This window comes from Hyperoodon ampullatus (genome assembly GCF_949752795.1).
Source record: "Hyperoodon ampullatus genome assembly, chromosome: 7".
NCBI classification, from domain to species: domain Eukaryota; kingdom Metazoa; phylum Chordata; class Mammalia; order Artiodactyla; family Ziphiidae; genus Hyperoodon; species Hyperoodon ampullatus.
Genome location: NC_136920.1, coordinates 57186593 through 57214555, shown reverse-complemented (window position 1 = coordinate 57214555; position 27963 = coordinate 57186593). Strand labels below are relative to the sequence as shown.

The 27963-nt window shown below is 38.2% G+C and overlaps 1 protein-coding gene across 3 annotated transcripts in view; it reads left to right on the top strand.

Annotated features, from left to right (window-relative positions):
• The window catches only part of UVRAG (UV radiation resistance associated), a gene marked incomplete at both ends in the record, with an annotated part of 308282 nt that overhangs the window by 5963 nt on the left and 274356 nt on the right, over positions 1–27963 (top strand). For all 3 annotated transcript variants that reach the window (XM_079707490.1, XM_079707489.1, XM_079707491.1), the window contains one exon: positions 20633–20750. In XM_079707490.1, the coding sequence (XP_079563616.1) occupies positions 20633–20750 (118 nt within the window). The remainder of the gene's footprint in view (positions 1–20632; positions 20751–27963) is intronic.

Sequence of the window (27963 nt, the reverse complement as noted above, 5' to 3'; positions counted from 1 at the left end):
ACAGGTGAGGAATCTAAGGTCTGGGTAACTTTCTCCAAGTCACAAAGGGTGTCATCACAGGGACTGCAGTTTAGGTCTTTGATTCCCACTTTCCATAGATACCTTTTCTTTTCAGGGTCTGGTGAAAAACAAAAGCTTTAAGTTATCTCAAGGTTCGAGACCATCATGCTTTTTATTTTATTTCCCACAGCACCTTTACATAGCACTGTGCTGATTACGTAGTAGGAACTCAGTACGTTTTTTATTTTAAAATTTTATTTGTATATGGATCATTCCTTTGAAGAACTTAACAGCCTAAAGAGAGGAAGGAAATGGGATTGAAACACATATAAGAAAAAAATGGTAGAAGCACAAAAGCTTTCTAAAACTTAATTTAGCTGTATGGGATATATATTTTTCCCTTACATGTTTCTGTTTATTAGATGTCTTACTTCTGTCAGTCTGATTTAATCATCTTTTTATTATGTATTTAAAAGATTTGTTTCGTTGGCAAGGCCACTGAAGGCAGAGAGAAGGCCGTATCTTATTGGAAACATATGCCCCGTGCAATGTTATGTATATTTATTCCTTCCACAAATACTTATTGAGCCCCTTCCTTGTGATTCTAATAAAAAAATAGTGTATAGTTATGTTGTATAGCTATACAATAAAATCATGGCAATTTTTGAGCTGTTTTGGTTCTTGTAAACAAATCGGTGTGAGGAAGCTTCAGAAACAAAGAAAATATCAGCATCCTAAAATCATTATTTTTATGTGATAAAATGCCATTAGGAATTTAAGGTTTTTAAATTTGTGTGTGTGTGTTTGTGTGTGTGTGTGAAAATGTTTAGTTTTCCTTTGAAAGGAAAAGCTACGTTCTTCAGTGTTAATTTTAAAATTTCTCTACTGGGTCACAGTTCTTAACTTTGCGTCAGAAAATTCAGAAGTGAAACCGACTGGAAATAGAGCCAGAGTAGAATTGAAACTAGTAAGTTAGGCCTGAGTGAGTAGTAAAATGAAAAAAAAAATTAGGTTTTCATATTTTCCAAATGTATATTTTTGATAATCTGTGTATTTTCATCAGTAGACATATTACTACTGGGGGAAAAATACTTGTCATTTTTAATGTGCTTGAATGAGTGCAGATACAAACTAGGGATGTTTTAGAAAAATTAGACAGATCTATATTGAGAGAGGTTGAAACATTTTAGGTTTTATACTTTGTTTTAGGTTTAATGGCATCAGTAACTTCTCAGTTAAATTTTTTTAATGTCTTGTATCTTAGGAGTTGTGTTCTTAGATTATACATGTAGAGGAGCACATGGAGAATGGAAACTTGACATTGGAATTTTTTCAAAAACATATTTCATAGTATACTTTTTTGGTTTAATATTATATACCCTTGTTTTCCATCTTATTTTAAGATGGAAGCATGAATTTTGAATCATAGAATTTTATAGATGCAAATTCTGAAGCCCTCAGAGGTGAAACTATTCTCCTGGCCAGAGACTTGGTCCCTCTGTTTATTTCCACCCTCAGGGAGTCAGTAAAGAGTATTAATTTAACAGTCTGAATTGAGTGCCCTGCTCTTCCTGCTGGTGGCAAAGACCTGACCAGATCCTGGTTCTCTCATGAGCATTTCACTGTGCTTGGCTTGGAGTTTTGAGAATTTGTTTCTTAAACTTATCTCTGGGCTTTGACACATTATCCCTACAACTTTGGGGATTTTAGGCTAGAATTAAAATGTAGGAGAGACTGTCTTTTAAACTTCTCTTTTCAGGCTGAGCTGTCAGACTCCATCCCCTTTCCCCCTGTTATGGTATGTATTAGTGAAACTTTGGAATGTCCCTGTGTAATTTGAGTGATCAGTCTTCCTGTTTTGTTCCAGTCTATCCTTTTTTGAATATCCCACTTAAGAAGTCCTGATTCTTTACCGCTTCACATTTCTGAAACAGCAGCCATCTGGTGATTGTGGGGTTTTTGATGTGAGGAATTTTATTTGTGTAATGTTTGATGCTGATTGCCATAGACGTCATTTACTAGTAATGTTATCAGTCATTGAAAAACTGGAATCAAGTGCATTTATTGGTTGAGAAGCTGAGAAAGCTGAGTATTAGAACCCAGCACTTAGGAATCTCTGTTTGCTGGTCCATTGAACTATCTGGTACTTTTTCCCACCATGGTTTTCAGAATGTCCTACAAGATGCAGTCAGGCTTTTTTTAAAATAATGAGGAAAACAACGAAGCTGAAACTGACAGCTGCCTTTGGCTTTTGTCAGTAGATTCCTGGGTAAGAAAAAAAGAGAAGATACAAATGAGTGAAAGTGGAAATCAGACTTTTATGGTCTATTTTTTTCCGGGAAAAACTTGGATCTCTTTTAACATAACTATATTTTTTTGACTAAGGGCTTAACTGTGAGCTACGTGTGTTCATGTTAACCTATGTCAAAACTAGTTGTAAGTGCAGAAGTGGAAGAAACTGACTGAGTAATCCGTTTATTCAACAGATACTTATAAAGTACCTTCTTTGATTTATGTTAAGCATGGGATTAGCAACTATATGTCTTGTTTCCTCCAACCTACTTAAGTCTTTCAGAGGATATGAATTATTTCCTGTCACAATTCCAGTCTTTTTTTTTTTTTTTTTTGTATAAGAGCTAATACAGGAAAACTACACTTTTTTTTTAACACAACATGAAACTAATTTAGGAGTATGAAAAGGCTGTGTTTTAAGTCTCACGGCATGTGGGATCTTAGTTCCCCGACAAGGGATTGAACGCGTGCCCCCTGCAATGGAAGTTTGGAGTCTTAACCACTGGACCACCAGGGAAGTCCCTAAAATGTTAATATAAGGGTATATATGAAAAGCAACAACATGGGAAAGACTTTCTAATTTTTCATTCTGAAAATAGATCAGAAAGCAAGATAGGCAGGTAGGCTGCAGGGTGCTCATTTCAGGTATAGGATATTTTACAGGACTGTACTCATTACAGGATAGAGTTGGTCCCATCATAGAACTGTACATACAGTAGGTATTTCAAGCTTGTTTTAATGAATTGACTAAATGGAGTTTTTCCTATGTGCAAGGTATTTAATATAAATATGAAAATAAAGAACAGTTGTCCCAGTGCTCTTGAGTGACTGGTTTACATTTGATATTCCTTTATTTCTACCAAAAGAAATCAGTCTGATTATTATATGGGGACACTAGAATTGCAGAATTTCTTAATTGTACATTAGCTGCATTTTTGATATTTTATAAACTTGGATGTTTTAAAACTACCTGCAAATTACTAAAAATCGTTGCTCACTATTACTACCTTGTATTTTCAAGAATAGGTTACCTTATCAATGCCCTCTTTAATGAGGCAGCAAAATATGCAGTGCATTTTAGATATTATATCAAAAATAAAAACAAAATAAGTTGGTACTTAGACGTAAACATAAAATCTGTTAAAAAATGGAAAAAATTTAATTAATTGATATTAAATTTCTGATGTGTACCAAATACTGCGTTAGACTCTGGTGTACTTCTTTCTCTAACTTCTCTTATTGTTGGAGTACCAGAATATCTTTGAATACGGTTTTATAATTTCTTAAAAGCAAATAATTATTCCTTTTCTTTTTTTTTCCCTTTAATATTTATTTATTTATTTAGTTGAGCCAGGTCTAAGCTGTGGCACGTGGTGGGCTCCTTAGTTGTGGCATGCGAACTCTTAGTTGTGGCATGCATGTTCGATCTAGTTCCCTGACCAGGGATCAAACCCGGGCCTCTTGCAGAGCGCGGAGTCTTAACTGCTGCACCACTAGGGAAGTCCCTGTCCCTAATATTTTCATTCCACAAATATTGTGCTTAACTCTGTTCTACACTATCATTTGTTTAACAGTTTTTTTTTTTTTGCGTTTCTACCATGTATACCACAGTGGTGAAGAGTATGTTTTCTAGAGCCTGATGCTTGGGTTCAAGTCCTGGTTGCATTATTTCCTAGTTGGCAGTCTGGAAGTTACTTAATCTCCCTATGTCTCAGGGAGGCTCAGATCAAATGGGCATAATAGCACCTACCCTGTAGGGTTGTTGAAAGAATTATGGGGTCATAAATTTGCCTAAAAAGGTGCTTGGTAAGTAGTAACTGCTCAATGCTCACGAAATGTCTGCTCTTGCTACTATCATTATTACTACTACTGCTGCAGTTTGTCAGGCTCCGAGGATACAGGATAAATAAGGCACTGTCCTTGCCCTGGAGGGATTTATAATCTAATGGTTAAGGCAGCTACGTCAGCAGACCATTTTAGTGTAATATAAGAGATGGTTTGAACTAAATGCTGAGGTGGGAAAGAGAAGGAATAGCATTCTAGCAGAGTGACCAGCTTGAGCAAAAAGGTAAGTAGGTGTAAAAGCAAATGGCAGATAATTATGTGAGGCTGGAGTTTTAAGGATCTTGGAGGAGGATGGTGGAAACAAACGAGCTGGAGAGGTATAGTTCGGGATTAGATTATGGAGGGCCATGTGTGCCATGCTTTGGAATTTGGTCATTATCCTGGAGGTAGAGGGGAGGACTGTCTTTTTTTTTAGTAGACTTTATTTTTTAGAGCAATTTTAAGTTCATAGCAAAATTGAGCAGAAGGTACAGAGATTTTCCAAGTACTTTCTGCCCCTGTACGTACATAGCCTCCCCCATTAGCAGCACCCCACACCACAGTCATACGTTGTTACAGTTGATGAACTACATTGACACATCATCATCAGCCAAAGTTCACAGTTTACATTAGGGTTTACTCTTGGTGTTTTACATTCTGTGGTTTTGAACATATGTATAATGACGTGTTCACCAATATAGTATCACGCAGAGTAGTGTCACTGCCCTAAAAATCCCTTGCGCTACACCTACACCCTGCGCTACATCTACAACTCCCTCCCCACTAGCCATGGATGAAAATTGTTCCACATCCTTGTTAGCATTTGGTGTGGTCAGTATTCTGGATTTTGGCTATTTTAATAGGTGTGTAGTGGTATCTTGTTTGTTTTAGTTTGCATTTCCCTAATGAAAAGTGATGTGGAACATCTTTTCATATGCTTATTTGCTGTCTGTATATCTTTTGGTGAGGTGTCCATTAAGGTCTTTGGCCCATTTTTCAATCAGGTTTTTTTTTTTTTTTATTGTTAAGAGTACTTTGTATATCTTAGGTAACAGTCCTTTGTTAGATGTGTTTTTTGCATACATTTTCCCCCATGGCTTGTTTTCTCATTCTCTTGACATTGTCTTTCAGAGAGCAGAAGTTTTAAATTTTAATGAAGTCTAGTTTATCAATTATTTCTTTCATGGAGAGTGTGTTTGCTGTTGTATCTCAAAAGTAGTTGCCATTCCCAAGGTCACCTAGATTTCTTCTGTGAATTTTATAGTTTCGCGTTTTTACATTTAGGTCTGTGGTCCATTTTGAGTTGGTTTTTGTGAAAGGGTAAGGTCTGTGTCTAGATTCATTTTTTGTGTGTGGAGGTCCAGTTGTTCCAGCACCATTTGTTGAAAGACTACCTTTGCTCTACACCTACACCTTGCGCTACATCTACAACTTCCTCCCCACCAGACATGAATGAAAATTGCTCCACATCCTTGTTAGCATTTGGTGTTGTCAGTGTTCTGGATTTTGGCTATTTTAATAGGTATGTAGTATTGCCTTTGCTCCTCTGTCAAAGATCAGTTGACTGTACTTATGTGGTATAAGTTTCTGAGCTCTCTATTCTGTTCCTTTGATTTACTTGTTTATTCAGTTTGTCAGTATCCACAGAATAGCTTCCTGGAATTTTGACAGGGATTGCACTGAATCTATAGATTAAGTTGGAAAGAATTGACATCTTAACAATATTGCATCTTCCTATCCATGAATATGGATTTTCTCCATTTATTTAGTTCTTCTTTGATATCTTTCGTTAGAGTTGTGTAGTTTTCCTCATGTAGATCTTGTTCATATTTATACCTAAGTATTTCATTTTGGGGGAGTATAATGTAAACGATATTATGTTTTTAAATGCAAATTCCCTTTGTTCATTGCTGGTATATAGGAAAGCAATTGGCTTTTGTAAATTTACCTCGTACCCTGCAACCTTGCGATAATTGCTTAGTTCCAGGAGTTTGTGGTTGATTTTCTCAGATTTTCTACATAGATGATCATGTCATCTGTTGAACAAAGACAGTTTTATTTCTTCCTTCTCAATCTCTATACCTTTTATACCTTTTCTTGTCTTATTGCTAGTACAAGCTAGTACTTGTTTTTCTTTTCTTTTTTAAACTTTTTGTTTAGAAAGAATTACAAGCTTATTGAAAAATTGCAAAAATAAAACTTGTACAAGAATACCTTTATACCCTTTACCCAGAGTCATCTATTGTTAACATGCCATTTGCCTTGTCATTTGCAAGCTATCTCTTCCTAGGTCTATACAGATAAGTTTTTTGTGTGTGTGAATCATTTGAAGTTAAGTTACATACATCCTGACCTTTTATCCTTAAATACTTGAGTATGTATTTCCTAGAAGAGGTATGTTTCCTTTTATATCTGCAGTATAGTTATCAGTTTCAGTAAATTAACATTGATATAATGCTTTTATCTAATCTGTGGTTCATAATCTGTCAGTTGATCCCATAATGTCCTTTATAGAACATTTCTTTCTCCAGTTCATGATCCATTCTAGAGTCAGGTATTGCATTTAGTGGTTTTATCTCTTCTTTAAGGTAGAACATTTCTGCAGCTTTTCTTTGTCTCTTTTTTTAAGGTCAGTGTCATTATACAGATAGACCCCTTCCTCCCTTTTTAAAATAGACTATTCTTCATTTTCTGTTTACCTGATGTTTCCTCATGATTAGATTCGGATTATGCATTCTCTCAATTGGAATTTCCTTTTCTTTTTTTTCATTTTTTTGGCCATGCTGCATGGCACATGGGATTTTAGTTCCCCAACCAGGGGTTGAACCTGCACCCCCTGCATTGGAAGCTTGGAGTCTTAACCACCGGACCACCAGGGAAGTCCCTTCAATTGGAATTTCATGTGTGGTGATGCGTCCTTCATAGGGTATCACTTCTGGAGGCACATGATGTCCATTTGTCCCTTACTGGTGATGTTTATTTTGGTCACTCGGTCAAGATATTATCTGATTTCTCAACTATATAACTCTGTATGTGTCTGCCCTTGAAACTAACTAATAAACAGTCTGTAGGGAGACACTTTGAGATCATGCATATATCCTGCTTCCCCCCACCCGCGCCCCCGCCCCAGATTTATCATCCATTGATGATTTTTTAAAAAATTATTTATTTGGCTGCACTGGATCTTAGTTGTGGCACACGGGATCTTTAGTTGCGTCATACGAACACTTAGTTGCGGCGTGTGGGATCTAGTTCCCCAACCAGGGATGAACCTGGGCCCCTGCATTGGGAGTGTGGAGTCTGAGCCACTGGACTACGAGGGAAGTCCCCATTGATGATTTTTGTCTGAGGTAATCTTGGCTATCATTGTGGTAAAATTATGATTTCCGAGCTCTTAACACTCCCTCCACATTTACCAGTCTGCCCTTGGCATTGTACTTTGAGAGTAGGAGGATAGTTTTGAGGAGAGACTGGCGGTGAGAAGAGTCATTGAGAAGGTGGTGGGGAGAAGGCTGCTGCTGAAGTTTCTAAATAAGGGGAAACTGAGGCCTAAGCTGTGAGGCAGTGTGAGATAGTCATTCATTCATCATTCCTTTATTCCTTCAGCAAACATTATTGAATATCTGTGTGGCTGCGCTTGGGATAAATAGATGGTTTTGGTTCTTAAGGAGTTTATAGTCACTGGAGGCTACAGAAAGGCTGAGAGTGGTGACAAAATAGAAGTGCTATTAAGAGGTATATATAAAATATAACTTTAAGGTATATGTTAAATATAACATATACATAAGGCTACTGCCTTATGGCACTGTGAATTATCTAGTCTTGTCCATGGTTTACTCATTGGTTCATCCATCAAATACTTACTGAGTATCTACTTTGTGTCAGGTGCTAAGTGCTATGGGTAAAAAGAGGAATGAAACTTGGTTTCTTTATTTAAGGCTTACCCCTCTTTTGGGGGTACACAGCCATATTAACGTAGTTGATAAAGCATGATTGTGAGTATGATTGTGGTAAGTACTGTGATGGTGGCATGTATATAGCATAGTCATGGCACAGAGGGGAGAAATTGTCATCTTGGTTTAGGGTAGTGGATGGGGCAGTGTGGTCAGGAAAGATGTCTCAAAAGTGGAGATTCTGAGTTGGGTCATGAGGAATGATTTGACATTTGTCTGCTTAATTGTAGATACTCATTTTAGTCCAACTTTGTGATTACCATTTGCTGTCATATTTTCCTCCAGTCAAGATTCATGGCTCATTTTCACACACTACTGCAGAAATATCCTTTAAAATTTATTCATGAATGAATTTTCCACTCTTACCCTTTTATCTTTTGTAATGCTGCCTTGTGTTTTTAGTAGCTAACATCTTTAAAACCATTCTCATAGTATTTTTAGCCACAGTAGTTAGAACCATCTCCCCCACTTAACAGGTGAGAGAATCGAGGCCCAGAAAAGAACAATGAATACCCAGCTATTTTGGTTCTAAATTCGGAGCTTTTCCCACTATCTTAGTCTGTTTGCTTGGATTTAAAGCACAGTTTTCCAATTTCACCTCTGTTTCTGCCTTCACAAACCTGTATAGCTCGGGTTAGGTGGATAGATTTTGAACCTACAGGTAAACTGACCACTAAAAGCTGAGGCGGCAACCTGTAGGGTAATAATTGTTACATTATTGAACTACCTTATGCGCTAGCACTGTGTCTAAGTGCTTTGCAGTTCTTCCCTTTACTCTTCATTCATTGCAACTCTATGAGGTAGAAGCTGTTATTAGTTCCATTTTACAGATGAGGTGTCTGAAGTTTAGAGAGATTAGTTACATACCCAAGGGAAATAGCAGAGCTGGGACTCAAACCTAAGTTGGCTAAGTTTATACCACAACACAAAACCAATGTTTGGTATAACTGGAATAAATAGCTCACAATCTGATTTTGTTCTGAAGCACATGCCCTTTGTTTTTTCTCAGGTTGATTTAATTGAACTCAGTTTGTAGCTGGGAGTCTCTACTGTTTACCCTAGTGCTGCAGTGTACTGGCTGTTGCACAGGAGTTAGTCCTCATGTCGTGGGTGCCTTAATCTGCCTCTTCATCTATTTCTTTTCGTGGCTGAGCATCTATAAAAGTCCCATATTACTGGCTCTTAAAAAAGTCAAAACTTCTTGGTGCAGATGTGGAAATGGGTCAGAGACCAGGGCTGTTAATTTTATTGAATTTATGTAGGAGAGGTAGTCAGAGGTATTTAGTCTTCCATTTCATTGTGTAGTTCCTGGCACATCATGGGTACTCCAGAAATGTTGAAATACTTTGGTTTGTTAGGGTACAATGTATAGGAGAGAATTATGAAGACATGAGGATGTTTGTGAATGTTGCGAGCTTATTGAGACAGATTGGGATTGAAGATGGTACTGGAAAGTAGATTTAGGGCCTTTGGATTTATTTAGTAAAGCTTGATTGTAGTGGGAGGACCTTATTAGATAAAGGCAACCTGGGTTATTCTGGGGCAAAGAGAAGGGGGGGGTAATGGGAAAGAAATAATGGAAATGAAGACACAAAGATTCTAATTTTGCTGATCTTGGTAGGTTTTAAAAATAGAGTCTCCCTGAAATCAGTGTGTTAACATTTAATGAATAATGGGGAATATCCTGGTGGTCCAGTGGTTAGGACTCTGCGCTTCCGCTGCAGGGGGCACGGATTCAATCCTTGGTCGGGGAACTGAGATCCAGCAATGCCATGCGGCTTAGCGGGCCCCCCCATCCCCACCCCCCACGCAGCCAAATGCATAATGGCTTGTACTTGTTTAAGGAATTGTATAGAGATTACTATTTGTGAGCTCTTGTTTGCAGAAGAGGAAGTTGATATGTGTATAAGAGAAGAAAGCTGGTTTTTTACAGTATAAACAACAATAGCTTTAGGGAAATGAATGAACAGTGTGGAAAGGAAGAAACATATGCCAGAGATGACTGTGAAGAAAGAATTGATGGGCTGGGTGGCTGATTAGAAATGGGAGTAGGGGCATGGGACATCTGCCAGGCAAAGATGTCTCAAAGGTTTTGAAACAGGGTATCTGGGAAGCAAATACATGGTGTACATGCACACATGAACACATAGCCTAGGAGATTAGGCCTGGGTGCAAACCTTGATTTTGCTACTTACTAACAGTGTAAACATGGGTAGGTCCATTTACTTAGGACCTCAATTTTATTATCTAAAAAATGAGTAAAGTGGCTTAGACTAGTGCTTATTAAACTCAAAATGTACATACAGATTACCTGGGGATCTTGTTAAAATGTAGATTCTGATTGAGTAAGGTCTGTAGTGGGACCTGAGAATCTGCATTTCCAACAGGTTCCCAGGTGATACTGAGTAGCAAAGGCTTAGATGACTTTCAAGATCCTTTTCAGTTCTGTAATTCTATAATTCTATTTATTGAATGTTTGTCCTTTGGAGATCTGTTATACTCTTGTGACTTTATTACCTCTGTTTAGATAGATGAATTCTAAATCTGTCTCTTTACTTCAGATTAGAAATGCCTAAACCAATTCGTCATTTTACACTAACCACATCCCTTTCTTGACATCCCTGTTTCTGTTAATACTTCATATTTGTAAAATACTTTACAGTTTTTCAGAGAGCTTTTATATTCATTATTTCATTTGATCCTTAAAATAACCCACAGAGGTAAGCATGCAGGAAATATCTCCGTTTTAGGGAAAGGAAAACAGGCTCAGAGAGACTGAGTGGTTTGCCCACTAGTGAGTGGTTAGAACCACCCTTGAGTTCAGGATTATTGACTCTCTTACCACTATGTCACACTGCTTCTGGTAATGACTATCACAGATACCTGGGCTTAAGGGTTGGTTGCCATCTCTGTTTTTTTAAAGATGTAAATTTAGTTTTATTTTAAAAGATAGGTAATATATTCATGTGGATCACAATTCAAAGGTTATAACACAAATGCAGAAGTGGAATTTCTGGGTCAAAGAATCTATGCATTTGTAATTGTGGTAAGAATTGCCAGATTGCCATCTTAGAGGTTTTACCAGTTATACTTTTTTCAGGGAAGTGTCTGTTTTGCCACTGCCTGCCTCTGAGTATGTTATCAGACTTTGTGATCTGTGCCAATTTTAGTGTAGTTTTAAGTTGCATTTCTCTTATGAGTGAGGTTGAGAATCTTTTCTTGTTTAAGTGCTATTTGTATTTTCTGTGAATTAATCTGTTAATATTCTTTGTCGGTTTTTCTGTTGGGTGGTTGGACTTTTTGTTCTATGAACTCTTTATTTTATTTTTGGCTGCACCTCATGGCTTGCGGGATCTTAGTTCCCCAACCAGGGATTGAACCCAGGCTCCTGACGGTGAAAGCGCCAAGTCCTAACCACGGACCACCAGGGAATTCCCATATGAACTCTTTATGTTTTAGTGAAATTGTCTTTGTTATATGAATTAAAATCTTTTTGTTAGGTTTTTTTCCCTTTGATTTTGCATATGCTAGTTTTTGTCATGCATAATTTAAAAACATTTTATATAGTAAATTTTATTGATTTTTTTTCTTTCTTTTTATAGCTTCGGAGTTTTATGTCATTCTTAGACCTTTGAGGTTATAAAATAATTCTTCATGGTTTCTTTTGATACTTTTATGCTTTAATTATTTACATTTGAATATTTTTAAACCATCTGGGATTTGATATAAGGTATAGGATATGTTTCTTGTATATATACATATTTCTTTTCTTTCCTTCCCTTTCCCTTTCCTGATGGCTACTCTATTGCCCTAACACCTTTATTGATTAGTTCTTATATCTCTAGAGGTCCTTTAACTCCTTTATTTCTTTTATCAATCTTCTCTTTGTCCTCAACCATATCCGTTATCTGGTTAGTCTCCCCATTAAGCCCATTTTTGTCTTTGTGCTCCTATATAGTCTTATCCTTTCTTTCTGTTCTTATTGATATTACTTTAAAACTTTTTTTATTATGGAAATTTCAATGAATAAAGAAATATAATATATATTTTATATATAAATGTGCATTGAAATGCATACATACAGGGTGGGATGTAATAAACTCCCAGGTACCTATTACCTGTTGTTGGTAATAACTATCAGTAACTATCACTTCATGGTAGATCTTATTTTATCTATATACCTAACTAACAATACTTGTCCTCCCTCTCTCACCCAAATTATTTTGCAGCAAATTACAGGCACGATACTACTTTTTTTTTTTTTGCGGTACCCGGGCCTCCCACTGTTGTGGCCTCTCCCGTTGCAGAGCACAGGCTCCGGACGCACAGGCTCAGCGGCCATGGCTCACGGGCCTAGCTGCTCCGCGGCATGTGGGATCTTCCCGGACCGGGGCACAAACCCGTGTCCCCTGCATCGGCAGGCAGACTCTCAACCACTGCGCCACCAGGGAAGCCCACGATACTACTTTTTTTTTTTTTTGCGGTATGTGGGCCTCTCACTGTTGTGGCCTCTCCCGTTGTGGAGCACAGGCTCCGGACGCGCAGGCTCAGCGGCCATGGCTCACGGGCCCAGCCGCTCCGCAGCATGTGGGATCTTCCCAGACCGGGGCATGAACCCGTGTCCCCTGCATCGGCAGGCGGACTCTCATCCACTGCGCCACCAGGGAAGCCCAATACTACTTTTAACACTTGGACCATTGAAGCTGTCTTCTGTCTTGCAGTTTTTATCCTCCAGGTCATCCTGTGTAATTCTGTGTCTTTCTTCTGTCTTACATTTCTAAAATAACAGTTCTTTAATTAAACGGTCTTTGAAAGTATATGTTGGATACTTTTACCTCAAACTGGCTTTTTCATGTGCCCAAACTCCAGTTCTTTAGAAAGATTACATACTCTGAAACTAGGGAATGCCATGTTTGTATCCCCACAGTTCCTAGCAGAGTCTGTAAAGGAAATAACAGCAAGTAAAATAGAAGAAAGGGGAATGAGAGAGGGAGGATGAGAGAGACATACATGGAGAACAATACTAGATCTGTCACTACAAAGGCCTGTTTCTTAGAGTAGCACTACCCAGAGGAAACATGGGAGAAAAAGGACAAGTTTGGACTTCCTACCAAGATTGGGGTGAATGGGGTAGAGATTAAAACAAAAAAACAAAAAAACCCAGAGCCAAAATGTATAAGAAATGTAGGAAGTTCAGAGACATAGATAATTTTGTCTTGTCTTGTGGAGAAGCCTGTTAGTGCATAGTAAATGACTGAATTAAATTCTAGGACTTATTTGAACTTGAGTGAGAGGAGAGTTAATGTCAAAATACGTGCTTTGGTTCCAAGGTTGTGTAATTTGTGTCAGAGAAAGTTCTCAGTTAGGAACAGGGGCTATAAAGTTTTTATGAGAGATCAGAGTTGGTGGTTTGTTTGTTTAAATCTGTAACATTGGGTGTTGGCACCATCTGCTTTCTATCCAGCAGCATCTAGTTTTAAAGCATTTCTGTGTTCTTCAAAAGTTTTCACGGTGAGTCTTTCAGCTGGGATCAAGAGATTAGAAAAAATAGTTAGGTGATTGAGACTGCTATAATATAGAAGGGGCTTTTGTATTTTTTAAAAAGACTGACCCAATTTATCAAGCTTAAATTCTTGATTTGGTAATTCAACATTTTTACGTTCCGTGGAAATGTGGAAAACTAGTTTTCTCCCAGGTTTGCTTTTGTTGTCCCTCAAAAAAGTGTACCAAAGTAGCAGTAATCTGACTTAACCTGGGCCTTAATTCTTCCATGCCAGTTAGCCTGGCCCCAGGCTGAGAATAAATGCCTGACCTGAAAAAAAACTGAACTGAAAATAGGAAAGGGAACGGTATTCAGAACAAGTTTGACTACATTTCCAAATCAAATGCTACTTTAAAACTTCTCATAACTCAGTGAGTATCTACATTAGGGGTCAGCAAGCTGTGGCCAGCGGTCACTGGTTTTTTATAACAACTGATGAAATAAGAAAGGTTTTGACATCATTAAAGGATTACAGACAAACAAAAACCCAAAGAATTTGTGGAGACAGGATGCACCCTGAAAATCTTGAAATATTTACTTTCTGTTCCTTTTAGAACAAGTTGACCAACCCACGATCTATATCATTCAGGGTATATGATAGTATTTATTTATGTGGACATTTAAAATTTCTTGTTCTTTTGTTTGTGTTTCATATTAGCACTTTGTTTTTGTAAGGGTTATGCAATTTTCCATTGTGTGAATATACCACAGTTTGAGTGGTTATTCAGTTTTTGCTTGTATAGCCCATATTTGCACACATTTTTGTGATTTGTGGAATTTCTTGGTCAAATATTATGTGCAGTTTAAAATTTGGTAATTGTTGATAAATCACTGTCCTTCCAAAATGGACCATTTTATATTTTCCCCAACATTATTTTCCTTACTAGCATCAGCCCTGACAGAGACTGAAATGGTTTGGTTAATCAGATAGATCTCTTTGTTTTCTATTGCTGAGTAACAAACAAAAAATTTAGTGGCTTAAAACATCATCATTTATTTTGCTCATGAATATGCAGTTTGGTTTGGGCTTGGTGGGAACAACTTGTCTGTGCTTTACTTGATGTCATTTCTGGCGTCTCAAAGGCTGGGTACTGAAATGGTCACTTGCGTGTCTGGTTATAGCTGGGACCTCTCAGCTGGGGCTGAGGAGAACACCTGCAAAGTCTTTTCCATTTGGCTGCTTGGCATCCTCACAGTGGGGTGACTGGATTCTGAGGAAGAGCATCCTGTAAAGAGGACCAGGTAATTTTATGATTTAGCTTCAGAAGTCACATGGCATTATTTCTTCCATAGTCACAGGCCTGCCCTCATTTAAGGGAGAGGGAACATAGACGCCACTTCGTCAAGGAGGAGTGGCAGCATCACATTGTAAGAGAGCACGTGGGATGTGATGTATCGACACTGCCATTCTTTGGAAACTACAGTCTCCACAAGCTGGAACATTTGTTTTGGTGTGAATATCTTTATGAGTGGGATTATACATCTTTTCATATGGTTATTGACCATTTCCATTTCTTTTTCGGTGGCTGCCTTTTTGTATCCTTTGCCCCCCTTTCTATTGGACTATAGATTATTGATTATATTATTGATTTGTAATAGCTCTTGTAGACTAAGCAAATTAGACTCAAAATTTGTTTAGAAGATACGTCACCGTGGTCTTGGGAGTCATAAAAGGTGCGTAGGATTATAGCTTAGTTTGGTGATGGTGGGGATTTGTGGAGTCATTATATTTAAGAAACACAGTTACTCTTGTTTTTTAAGCAAGGGGTACAGGGAAGGAGGGTGCATGATAGCCATTTCTTCCTCCTTCTGTTGGCCATCAGCCTCCCTGAGTCACTCTCCAGCAGTGACGAGGAACAAGATCAAGGACACCACATTTCTCTTTGGTCATTATTATACCTCAGAAACCAGGAAGTTTTAGATACCAGCCAGGGAAAGGTAATATTTGGGAGGAACATAGAACACCAATGGTGCACCTTACTACTGAAAATTGCTTTGGTTTTCTTTTAGTTCTGGGGTGTGTTTTGACTTGCTGTCACCAAGGTTAAGGTTTAAAATTATATCAACAAAAATGGAGTGACCCACCGAAATTACCATTTTCTAAAATATGGAGATATTTAACAAAATAAAACATTTCTTTGTACTTTGCCTCTAAATTAGAATGTTCTCTTCATCTACTAACCTGTTAATGGGATAAATTATTTTTTTTAATTAATTAATTTTAAAAATTTATTTTATTTTATTATTATTATTATTTTTGCGGTACGTGGGCCTCTCACTGTTGTGGCCTCTCCTGTTGCGGAGCACAGGCTCCGAACGCGCAGGCTCAGCGGCCATGGCTCATGGGCCCAGCCGCTCTGCGGCATGTGGGATCTTCCCAGACCGGGGCACAAACCCGTGTCCTCTGCATCGGCAGGTGGGCTCTCAACCACTGCGCCACCAGGGAAGCCCCTAAAATTTATTTTATTTTTGACTGCGTTGGGTCTTGCTGCACACGGGCTTTCTCTAGTTGTGGTGAGCGGGGGCTACTCTTTGTTGTGGTACGTGGACTTCTCAGTGCGGTGGCTTCTCTTGTTGTGGAGCATGGTCTCTAGGTGCTCGGGCTTCAGTAGTTGCAGTGCGTGGGCTCAATAGTTGTGGCTCGCGGACTCTAGAGCGCAGGCTCAGTAGTTGTGGTGCATGGGCTTAGTTGCTCTGCAGCATGTGGGATCTTCCTGGATCAGGGATCAAACCCGTGTCCCCTGCATTGGCAGGTGGATTCTTAACCACTGTGCCACTAGGGAAGCCCCGGGATAAATTCTTGATAAACAGTTATGATGTAAGTCTTCTCTCTAGTTGTAATCTTTGTTAGTTTTATAGGGACTGGATATGTCATTACACAGTAGTTCTCATTTTAGGTATGGTTTGATCCAGAGACAAATTCTGTTGCCAGGACTTTTTTACTTTTATTTTTTAAATTGAAGTATAGTTGATTTACAATATCAATTTCAGGTGTACAGCACAGTGATTCAGTATTTTTACAGATTACACTCCATTAATAGCTATAATGGCTATAATTCCCTGTGCTCTACACTATATCCTTGTTGCTTATCTATTTTATGCATAATAGTTTGTATCTCTTAATCCCTTACCTCTGTCTTGCTCCACATCTCTGCACTCTGCTGTCTTACTTGCTGTTTTCATTTCACTGTGGTGGAAAGATGACTGCCAGCATCTCTAGTCCCATGTCCTTTCCAGGTTCTTGGCCAGTAGGGGGAAAAAAACCTCTCAACAATTTAATTTCTGGGTTTTCCAGGATCCTAATCATGTGTTATGGGCAGGGGGATGGAATGTGCTGATTGGCCTGATCTGAGTCACACGACCCTCCTTGGAGTTGGAGGTGGAGTTAATTCTACAGGAAGTATTATATAGATTGATAGCAGAGGAGAGTGGTTCTACAAAGGAATATCTGAGGGGTTTTTTGTTTGTTTGTTTGTTTTTGGTTTTTTTTTTTGTTTCTTAAACCAAATAGGTGCTGGGCAGGGCAAAACAAAACAAAACAAATAAAAGCAAAGCAAAAAAATTATTTAATCTACTGTTATGTTTTCTAAGAGCATTAGTACTGTTAACAAGAAAAACCAACCATTTTAGATTCTTTAGAGGCACCAGTTTACAATCATACTAATGAGTAATGCTTACTTCTTTACTTAAGCAAATGTTTCAGATCTACAACATATGGCAGTTAAGTCTTGTTTTAGAATTTATACTTGAGAGATTTGTAAAAGAAAAAAGTTAAGGAATTTAGGATCCTACTGGTCTTTTACCCACTGCCAACATTGAAGTTAGCAGAGTTGTGCTCTAGCTACATCTACCAATCCTCCAAATCAAAGCTGGGTAAGAAGATTTAATTTTATTTGTTAGTGAACGTTTTTAACCTTTATATAGAATGTTTTATAGACAGTGTTTCAAAGACATTAAAGCCATGTTAATTCCAACTTAAAAATTAAAATCTATTCAGCTTTAGTTTTGGAGATAGGTGTTTTTAGAGCACAACTTGGATGCCTAAAGCTACTGCTGTAGAAAGATATGCAAAGAGCTTTTTATAACTGTGAAAGCTTAGAGCTTTGAGAAAGTATAAGGAGATTGGCTGGTAAAGAAGCTGCATGGAATGTTATCTTTTTTTTTTTTTTTTTTTTTTTTTGCGTTATGTGGGCCTCTCACTGTTGTGGCCTCTCCCGTTGCGGAGCACAGGCTCCGGACGCACAGGCCCAGCGGCCATGGCTTACGGGCCCAGCCGCTCCGCGGCATGTGGGATCTTCCCAGACCGGGGCACGAACCCGTGTCCCCTGCATCGGCAGGCGGACTCTCAACCACTGCGCCACCAGGGAAGCCCTGGAATGTTATCTTAAAGAGTAATTCCAAAGTCTGTGTAAATTTTAATTACTCAGTATTTTTACTTTTCTAAGATAATTGAGTCAGTTTAGATAATAAGACAGATTTGAATTTAACTATCTTTAGATGGGCCATTGAAGAGATAATCTGATATTTAATTTCTGTTTAGACAAGGTCTAAAGCAGTGTATTTATGCTAGGTGGTGCCACCAGGCCACGAACTACCGCTAGATTGTATATCCTGGAGCAGTTAAAGGTAGATGAGTGCTGAGGATTTGTTGTAGTCCAGAAGCACTGCTAAGATTTGAGCCCCCTTTCAGTTCTGAGGTCCATTCTTAGGTTTGAAGTGCTCTCTATTCTCCCACCATCTCGTGGGTGGGTGTCAGAATCCACTAAGGGTTCCAGGCCACTCAGGTTCATTGCAAGGCCTAGGTCATACCAAGACCTTCTTGACTGGGTTAATTCACTGGACATATATTAATTCAGTCAAAAACCATTTATTGTGTTCCTGCTATTTGCTAGGTACTCATCTAGGTGCTGGAGATACAACAGTAAATAAAATAAAGTCTCTCCTTTATAGAACTTATAGTCTAGTTGGGGAAGATTGACAAATATCTGGAACTATCCATAATTCCATATTAGGTATAATTATACATTGTTCTGTTCAAGTATAGATGTTCTGGGGAACTGAGAACCAGAGAGGATCCTTTAGGTCACCTTGATTTCTTTAATATTTCCTTGGGTCATAGGGTAATATTTCAAGCAAAGGTGGGTGATATAGCCTAAGGCTGGTGGGAATTTTTGGTATTGCTATTATATTTTGGATTAGGCTTAGTTGATTTAAACTTTTTCTTATTTATTTAACTTTATTTTTTGATTATGTAAATCATTCTTATGGTACAGAAGTTAAAACCGCATAAATAAGTATCAGGGAAGTCTTGCTTTTATCTCTATTCCCTCCAACCTGTTCTCACCCCCATAGGTAATAATTTTTCTGCGGTTCTGGTTTAACCTCCCAGTGTTTATTTTTAATTGCATTAAAAAGAAACAGTTCAGCTAGAGAATCAGGAAGGAGGAATCTTCTCTCCTTAACTTTGAAGCATAAATGGATTTCCTTAAAGAGAGTAGTATTCTAGATTAAGGGGCTAGCATTAGCAAAAGCATGGAGCTAGGACCATGCATGATCTTTTTCATGGAACCTTAAGCAGTCATGTGTGACTAAGGGGTTGGGTATGTGGAAGATCTAGTGGGCAGTAAGGATAGGTTATGGAGAGGTCGGATTGCACAAGGCTTTGAAAGGAATAATGGGAAGTTTGTACTTTATGCTGGAGGCTTTGGGTAATGTTTTCAGGTTTTTGAATAGAGGACCAAGATTGGAATCTTACGGCAGAATAGATGTGATTGTTGTATATAGGCAATTAATAGTTCCTGTCAATTTAAAATCTTGACTGAGAAGGTTGATGAATAATATATAGTAGAAGGAAATAGTTGCTGTAATCCAGGGTGTGAAATGGAAACCTTTGGCAGATTGTAGAAATATAAGTCTTTTAGAGTAAGCCCTAGGAACTTTTTGTAAGTACATTTGGGGCTTTTCGTACTTTGAGTATTAAACAAATTTATTAGACAATAACCTTCTCTGTCAAAGAATCTTAATATCTAGATTGGGAGAAAGGATTGGGTTGGTATGTGCATGGAAGGGAAGAACTGAACTTTTCTGGCTGACTGCACATGTAATTGAAGATGAACTTAGCAAAGTGGACTTTCAGCCTGAAGGGAGAGCTTTAAGCATATTTTAAAACTGAGCCCATGGTTTCTATTTTTAAGTCTCCGAAAATAATGATCTGACACAGGGAACTAGCTTTTGAGAATGAATCTGTTGTGCTTAGACTTCAGCATTGCCAACTTTTTCTCTTTTTGATATGAGATGATTTGGCTATCCCTTAAGTTATCTTATATTTTTGTTGATTTCTACTGTTGCTTATGGAGCTTTGCCTTTCCAACACTTGTGACTCCAAGTAATTCATGCATCCTAGTTGGAGAAATTGTTGGGAAGGAGGCCTGATTAGGAAATAGAGGCTGGTTAACTGCTGGTCAAGTGAGAATTTAAGCTGACAACAGTTGGGTTGGTTACTGGCTGGATGGAGTGAACAGTGAGTTATTGCTCTTATCTTTTGGCTTCAGCTTCTTTTCCTGGTTGTAATAGATGATCTGGCGTCAGACTGAGCTAGCAACAGAGGTGTATGTATGTAATAATGGCTGATTTTCCGTTGGTATGAGGTGGACCTTGCATGTCTACCAGCATCCTTCCGAAGGGAAAAAAGCAAATTACTATTATACTTACTTTATGTTCCAGGAAATACTAACGCTATTCTACAGGTATATAGCATTGATATAACATTTATGCTTTTCAAGAATGTTTCATATCTGTTATTTCATGCTCCCAACAACCTTGTAAATGATATAGGGCAGGAATAGTTCCTGTTTGACAGAAGAGATGCTGAGGCATAAATAAGAGACTGGGTTAAGGTTGCTGGCTCAACAAATAAACGACTGAGACAACTTACTGTATTTTATGTTTGAATTGTAACTTTCAGAAAGCTTTATAGGAGGAAAAAGCTGAATATTCCTCTTTTTTTGTTATTATTTTTCAGCGACGTCTTAGACATCTTCGGAACATTGCTGCCCGGAACATTGTTAATAGGAATGGCCATCAACTCCTTGATACCTACTTCACACTTCACTTGTGTAACACTGAAAAGGTATATAAAGGTAAGGGAATCTGGACTTGCCACCCACAGATCGTGGCATCTCATTTTTATTCTTCTGTAACACAAATGATTCTCAGTGCCTCTTGCTGGTATTGCTTATTAGAAAGCTAAGTTGTCATGCTGTCTGAAAATATTTCATGAGCAGTTGTTATACATATTGAAGAAACATGTCTTTTGGATAGTTCTTTCAGATAACTAAGACTTACATTGATAAATTTATCATTCCCTTATGAATGTTGACGTTTAATATCTGTATTCCAGTAGCTGTCATTTAAAATAGGCTATTTGATGGGACTTCCCTGGTGGCGCAGTGGATAAGACTCCGTGTTCCCAATGCAGGGGGCCCAGGTTTGATCCCTGGTCAGGGAACTAGATCCCACATGCATGCCACAACTAAGAGTTCACATGCCACAACCAAGGAGCTGGCGAGCCACAACTAAGACCTGGCTCAACCAAAAAATAAATAAATAAATAAAATAACTAAAACTTAAAAATTTTTTTTTAAATTTATTAAAAGAAAAGGTTATTTGAGGGACTTCCCTGGCAGTCCAGTAGTTAAGACTTTGCCTTCCAATGCTGGGGGTGTGGGTTCGATCACTGGTGGGGGAGCTAAGATCCCACATGCTTCGCGGCCAAAAAACCAAAACATAAAATGGAAACAATATTGTACCAAATTCAATAAAGACTTTGTAAATGGTCCACATCAAAAAAATCTTAAAGAAAATAAGTAAATAAAATAGGTTATTTGAGTCCAGTATCCAGCACTAATTTGCTTTTCTTTAAAATATAATTGATTCCTTTAGTATTATGGTAAAATTTGGACCTAGTTCATATCTTCTCATATCTGTACTACTTTGTGTATATGGGGTCATTTTTAGAAGAATGGCATGGTTTCTTTGAATTCAGTTCCACATTGAAATGTGGATTCTTCCATAAGTGATCATTCTAAGAGTACATCAGATATTTGATTCAAAATCACAAGCATCTTTTGAATACATATTGGATGAAAGGTACTTTGATATAATCAGTTGACCTCTGTTGGATGCTGTAAGAGAGGAAGCATGGTATAAGGACAGGAATATTGGATTAGGATTGAAACTACATTGATACTAGTGCTAGCTATTTCAGCTAGTATATAAGTATATACTAGCTGTATACTATACACTAAAGTAGCTATATGCTAGCTATGTGTTTTTTGGACAGAGATCATGGCTTTTTTAGCCTCACTTTTCCCATTTGTAAAGTGGAGATAATGAAGTCTTAAGAAGTCAGGCAAGACAGATTTTCATGAGGATCAACTGAGATAAGGTGGTAACACTTGGTAACATGTGAGTAAAGGTCTATTTATATTAATAAAAGGTGGCATTATTTTAATTTTTTTCTTTTTTTTGGCCACGCTGCATGGCATGTGGGATCTTAATTCCCCGACCAGGAATTGAACCCGTGCCCTCTACATTAGAAGCACGGAGTCTTAACCACTGGATCACCAGGGAAGTCCCAGATGGCGTTATTTTAAAAAGAGATACTAAGGACTTATTTGAATTCTGTCCTGTGGCAAAGATGAAAAATTCAAATGACATTTTATGTTTTTGGTTTTAATCACTTTTAAAAATTGTTATTAAAGCAGTAGTTGTTTAACAACTTTTTTCTTTTTTAAATTTCAATACCAGTATATGCTAATTTAAAAATTTAATCCGAAATTATATAGAGTAGAACCCCCCCTTCATATACAAATGACATTAAAGTAATTTCGAAGGGTAAAAAAAGAGGACTCTAAATTCCGCCATTTTTACATAGTTTCATTTCATTCTTACTTTTGATTCTAACCATTGCATATTTTTATTTATTTATTTATTTTTTTGTGGTACGCGGGCCTCTCACTGTTGTGGCCTCTCCCGTTGCTGAGCACAGGCTCCGGATGCGCAGGCTCAGCGGCCATGGCCCACGGGCCCAGCCGCTCCGCGGCACATGGGATCCTCCCGGACCGGGGCACGAACCCGTATCCCCTGCATCGGCAGGCGGACTCTCAACCACTGCGCCACCAAGGAGGCCCAAACCATTGCATATTTTTAAAACAATTGTATTAATCTGAACGAGTAACACTAGCTACTATAACAAATACCACAAGTCACTCAGTGACTTGACATAATAAATTTCTTAAACACTAAGTTCAATGTAGGTGTTTTTTTTTCCAATAATAATTATAAGTATTTATTAAGAAGTAAGGAAATTTAGACTTAAATCTAAAGTCTCCCAGTTCTTGAGCAGCAAACGATAGCTAGAAAGCAGGCTTTTCACAAGTATAATCAATTCTTCAATTTATTTGCTTTTCACTTTTCACTGGAAGGCATAATGTGGTTTGCAGAAGCAGACAAATATTTATTTATTTATTAGCATTTAAACATGTTATCTAATTTATTTATGTTTTAACATCTTTATTGGAGTATAATTGCTTTACAGTGTTGTGTTAGTTTCTGCTGTATAACAAAGTGAATCAGCTATATGTATACATATATCCCCATATCTCCTCCCTCTTGCGTCTCCCTCCCACCCTCCCTATCCCACTCCTCTAGGTGGTCACAAAGCACGGAGCTGATGTCCTGTGCTATTCGACTGCTTTCCACTAGCTATCTGTTTTAATGTAGGTATTCTTTATCAGACATTGGCTTGGCAGCTGTCCTCTAAGTGGTGACTCAGGTATCCAGGCTCCTTCTATTTTGGAATGATGCTTCTTATATGGCAAAAGCAAGGGATTATTTGAAGGAGATTTTTTTTTTTTTCTTTCGATACGCGGGCCTCTCACTGTTGTGGCCTCTCCCATTGCGGAGCACAGGCTCCGACGCGCAGGCTCAGTGGCCATGGCTCACGGGCCCAGCCGCTCCGCGGCATGTGGGATCTTCCCAGACTGGGGCACAAACCTGCGTCCCCTGCATCGACAGGCGGACTCTCAACCACTGCTCCGCCAGGGAAGCCCGAGGGAGTTTTTTTTTTTTTTTTTTTTTTTGCGGTACACGGACCTCTCACTGTTGTGGCCTCTCCCATTGCGGAGCACAGGCTCCGGACGCGCAGGCTCAGCGGCCATGGCTCACGGGCCCAGCCGCTCCACGGCATGTGGGAGCTTCCCAGACCAGGGCACGAGCCCGTGTTCCCTGCATCGGCAGGCGGACTCTCAACCACTGCGCCACCAGGGAAGCCCCGAGGGAGATTTTTTTAATGGAAATGGTCCACGTGAATTCCACGACATTCCATTAGCTGTATATCAGTTGCATCATCCTTTTTAGATGAACAGGGGACTGAGAAATGTTGTCTTCCTATGTGTCCAGAAGAAAAATGAAAGTTTGGTCACTATTTGTTCGAAGGATGTAAGCATTTTTGCAGATCTTAATGCGTTTGGTCTGCTGCTTACTAATTGGTTTTATCACTAGTAATATATGACAGTACTTAACATTTTTGATAGGTTTCTATATAATCAGTTCTTGGTTATTATCTTGGTTAGAACTTCTGTGTCCTTGCTCCATTGTTATGTCTGATAATAGTTACTAATATTGAACTTGGTACATTTTAGGTATTTGGTAAATGATAGCAATTATTATTGGAATTGTAATGTTAACAAGCGTAATAGTAGTTTCCAAAAAGAGTAGTTATGGGACTGGTTGATGACCATGATGTTGAAAACTTGTCTAAGAGGGGACTTCCCTGGTGGTCCAGTGGGTGAGACTCCATTCTCCCAATGCAGAGGGCCCGGGTTTGATCCCTGGTTGGGGAACTAGATCCTGCATGCATGCCACAATTAAGAAGTCTGCATGCCCCAACAAAGATCCCGCATGCCACAACTAAGACCCTGCACAGCCAAAATAAATAAATAAAAATATAAAAAAAGGAAAAAAAACTTGTCTAAGAGATATGATGAAAACAAAGTGATTTTTTTTTGTTCCTTTTTTTTTTTGTCTTCTTCTCTAGCTCTGTTTATTTCTTGAGCTTAGAAGTTATTATGGACTGTTTCTTGAAGTTATTTCAATAAAATGATTGTTAACACAGGGAATAGTTGGTTTCAGACCACAGGGAAGTCCCGTGTCTAGTAGTGGTATTTAGTCTGTCACTAACTGGCAAACCCTTTGGCTAGGGCATTTAGTTCCTCTTGTGTGCCGTTAGCTAATTTATCTCTAAAATGAGAGGACTGATGACTTCTGAGGCTTCCTACTGCTCCAAAATGTCATGGTTGAATGAAGTCTATTATGTCTTCTTTTTGGGCCCACATGTTATGCTCTATAACTTTTAACTACCATAGGAGGAGCAGGAAGCTCTTTCCTTAGTAAACTAATTAATACCACCTTATGTTCTTGGACCTGTGATGATAAACATGAATATTCAGTGCATGATCATTATGTGGCCCTTGGTGTAGGATGACCACGACGGAAGGCCTATGGGCTTTTCTTACAAAGACACCTGTACCACCTGTCTAGTGGCATCATTTCTCAGTTTCAAAAGAAGTTTTTTTTTTAATTAGAAGAATATCTGAAATGCTGATTTCTAAGTTATTCTTTTATTTCAGCTGAATTCACAGGAGAGCATAAGAAGTTACATGTGAGTTTTTTTGATTTTTGACATTTTTTTAATGCTCTTAGGAGATGGTCTATTTTTCAGGTAGTTCAAATTGAACACCATTTATTACATTCCCAGAGAACAAAGCCTTGTGTTAATGGATGAGGAGCTAGGTTCTAATCCTGGTTCCCTCTTAAACTTGGAAGTTTTGTAAAATCAAGTTTGTTCTTCAGCCACAGTTATTTTCTCACCCATGAAATGTGAGCGCCTGTCCTTTCCTGGAATACCAACCACTTATTTTGAATACCTCAGAAGACAACCTCTTTAGAATCCAATTTGGTGATCTCATGAATGTCTCATAGTTTTAAATATCACTTATCACCCTAACAACTCACAAATGTATATCTTTAGCTTCAGGCTCCCCCCTGAACTCATGCTCCTGTATTCAGTTACCTACTCTACATCTCCATTTGGAGTCTAGTAGGTACCTTAAACTTGATATATTCAGCATTGAGATTCTGATGTTCCAGCTCTGATCTACCTCCTGTATTCGTCCTTTTATCAGAAAATGACAACTCTATCCTTCTATTTCCTTGGCCAAAAACCTTGGAATCATCCTGGATTGTCCTCTTTTATATTCCACATTCCATCTTTCAGCAAATACTTTTGGTTCTTACTACCAAAATGTATCCATAATCTTTTCCCTTCTTACTACCTCCAAACCACTATCATCTCTTGCCTGAGTTTGTTGAAGTAGACTTCTAACAGGTCTGCCTGCCCACTCACTCTTTCTAGCGTGATCTCAACCGAGAGCCTATTAAAATCAAAGTGAGGTCATGTTATTCCTCCCCTCAGAACCCTCCAGTGGCTTCTCATTTCATTCAGAGTAAAAGCCAAAGTTCTTTTGGTTTCCTAGGCCTTTCATGATATGGCCGTCTGTGACCTCCTTCTACTCTTCTAGTTGTCTCTGTTCCCACCCAACTGCCCTTGTTGCTGTTCCTTGAATTCATCAAGTTGACTTCAGTTTAAAGGCCTCTGCACTGGCTGTTTCTTTGGCCTGGGCACTCTTTCCTCCTGATAGCCACATGACTAGCTCCTCTGCCTTCTTTCAGGTCTTTAATCCAAATGTTTTCTCAGAGAAACGCTCCTTGATCACTGGCTAACCCCTTTTAAAAATTGTGACTATTCTCCTCTCTGTCTTTTGTGCTTTATTTTTCTCCACAGTACTCCAGATTGTCTGACATAACTGTATGTTTAATTATTTGGCTAACACATGTCCTCTTCACCAGAATGTAAGCTCCATATGGGCAGAAATTTTTAGGTCAGTTTTGTTCACTGCACTATTTCCAGTACTTGGAACAATACTTGGCACAAAGTAAGCCCCCAAATATTTTCATTTAACTTTTTGACTAGCTAATGCTGTCCATGGTTCAAAATATATATAAAGGTTTATATTAAAATCTTCCTTTCACCTGTCCCATCTCCCTAGTTTTTCACCCCACCGTTGTTTATCTTTACTGAGATTCCTTATGCAAATGCAAGTAAAAATAGTACCAAATTTTATATATATTATATATATATATCTATATATCTGTGCCTTGTATATATATATATATATATATATATATCTGTGCCTTGTATTTTTTTTTTTGCGGTACGCGGGCCTCTCACTGTTGTGGCCTCTCCCGTTGAGGAGCACAGGCTCCGGACGCGCAGGCTCAGCGGCCATGGCTCACGCGCCCAGCCGCTCCGCGGCATGTGGGATCTTCCTGGACCGGGGCACGAACCCGTGTCCCCTGCATCGGCAGGTGGACTCTCAACAACTGTGCCACCAGGGAAGCCCCATATGTACATTTATGTAGTCAGTTTATGATTGGCATTGGTTAACCATTTGGGAAAAAATGAAAAGAGTAATACTTAGGGTTGCCTAGTGTTAAGTGGGATCGTAAAGTGGTACAATATTTTTAGAGAACAATTTGGCAATATCTATCAAATTCAAACTGTATTTTTCCTTTTATCTTGCAATTTTACTTTTAAAAGTTTATCTTACAGATTCAAGTGTCTTAGGGTATATATCTTTCAAAGATTAATTTATAATATTACTTGAAATATCCAAAAATTAGCAGTAACTTAAATGTTCATCAATAGAAGTTTCCTTTTAAAAACAATTAGAATTATCCCTTCTCTTAATTAAAATAATTGTTCAAAATAGAAAAATTAGAAAACTGCCAAGCAAAGAATAAAAGTAAGCAGCCTAACCCTATCACCTAAAATAAATGTTGTAAACATAATTGTAAAACTTTGGATCCTGTTGTAAATTCTCTCATAGAACCTGTTTTTTTCACTCATTGTGACTATCTCACCACAAAATAGAATGATTATTCTTCTTATTATTTATTTTTTAAGGGAAGATAAGCATAGAGTAATGTAGATGGTATGTTTTGTCAAGAAATACTTTAACCAAGAGAGCTTGCCCATAAAAATTTTATATCCAGGTCCACTTTTCCTTTACTGCTTGATGGTTCCCAAACTTCAGTCCTGTGCACTACTTGGACAAGTTTCACTGTCTTCGAGTTTCATCTATAATGCTGCATACTTAACATATTTTTAAAAGTTAATTATTTCTAAACTCAGGTCTAAGCATAATCTATGAAGTTGTTGATTCAAGAAAA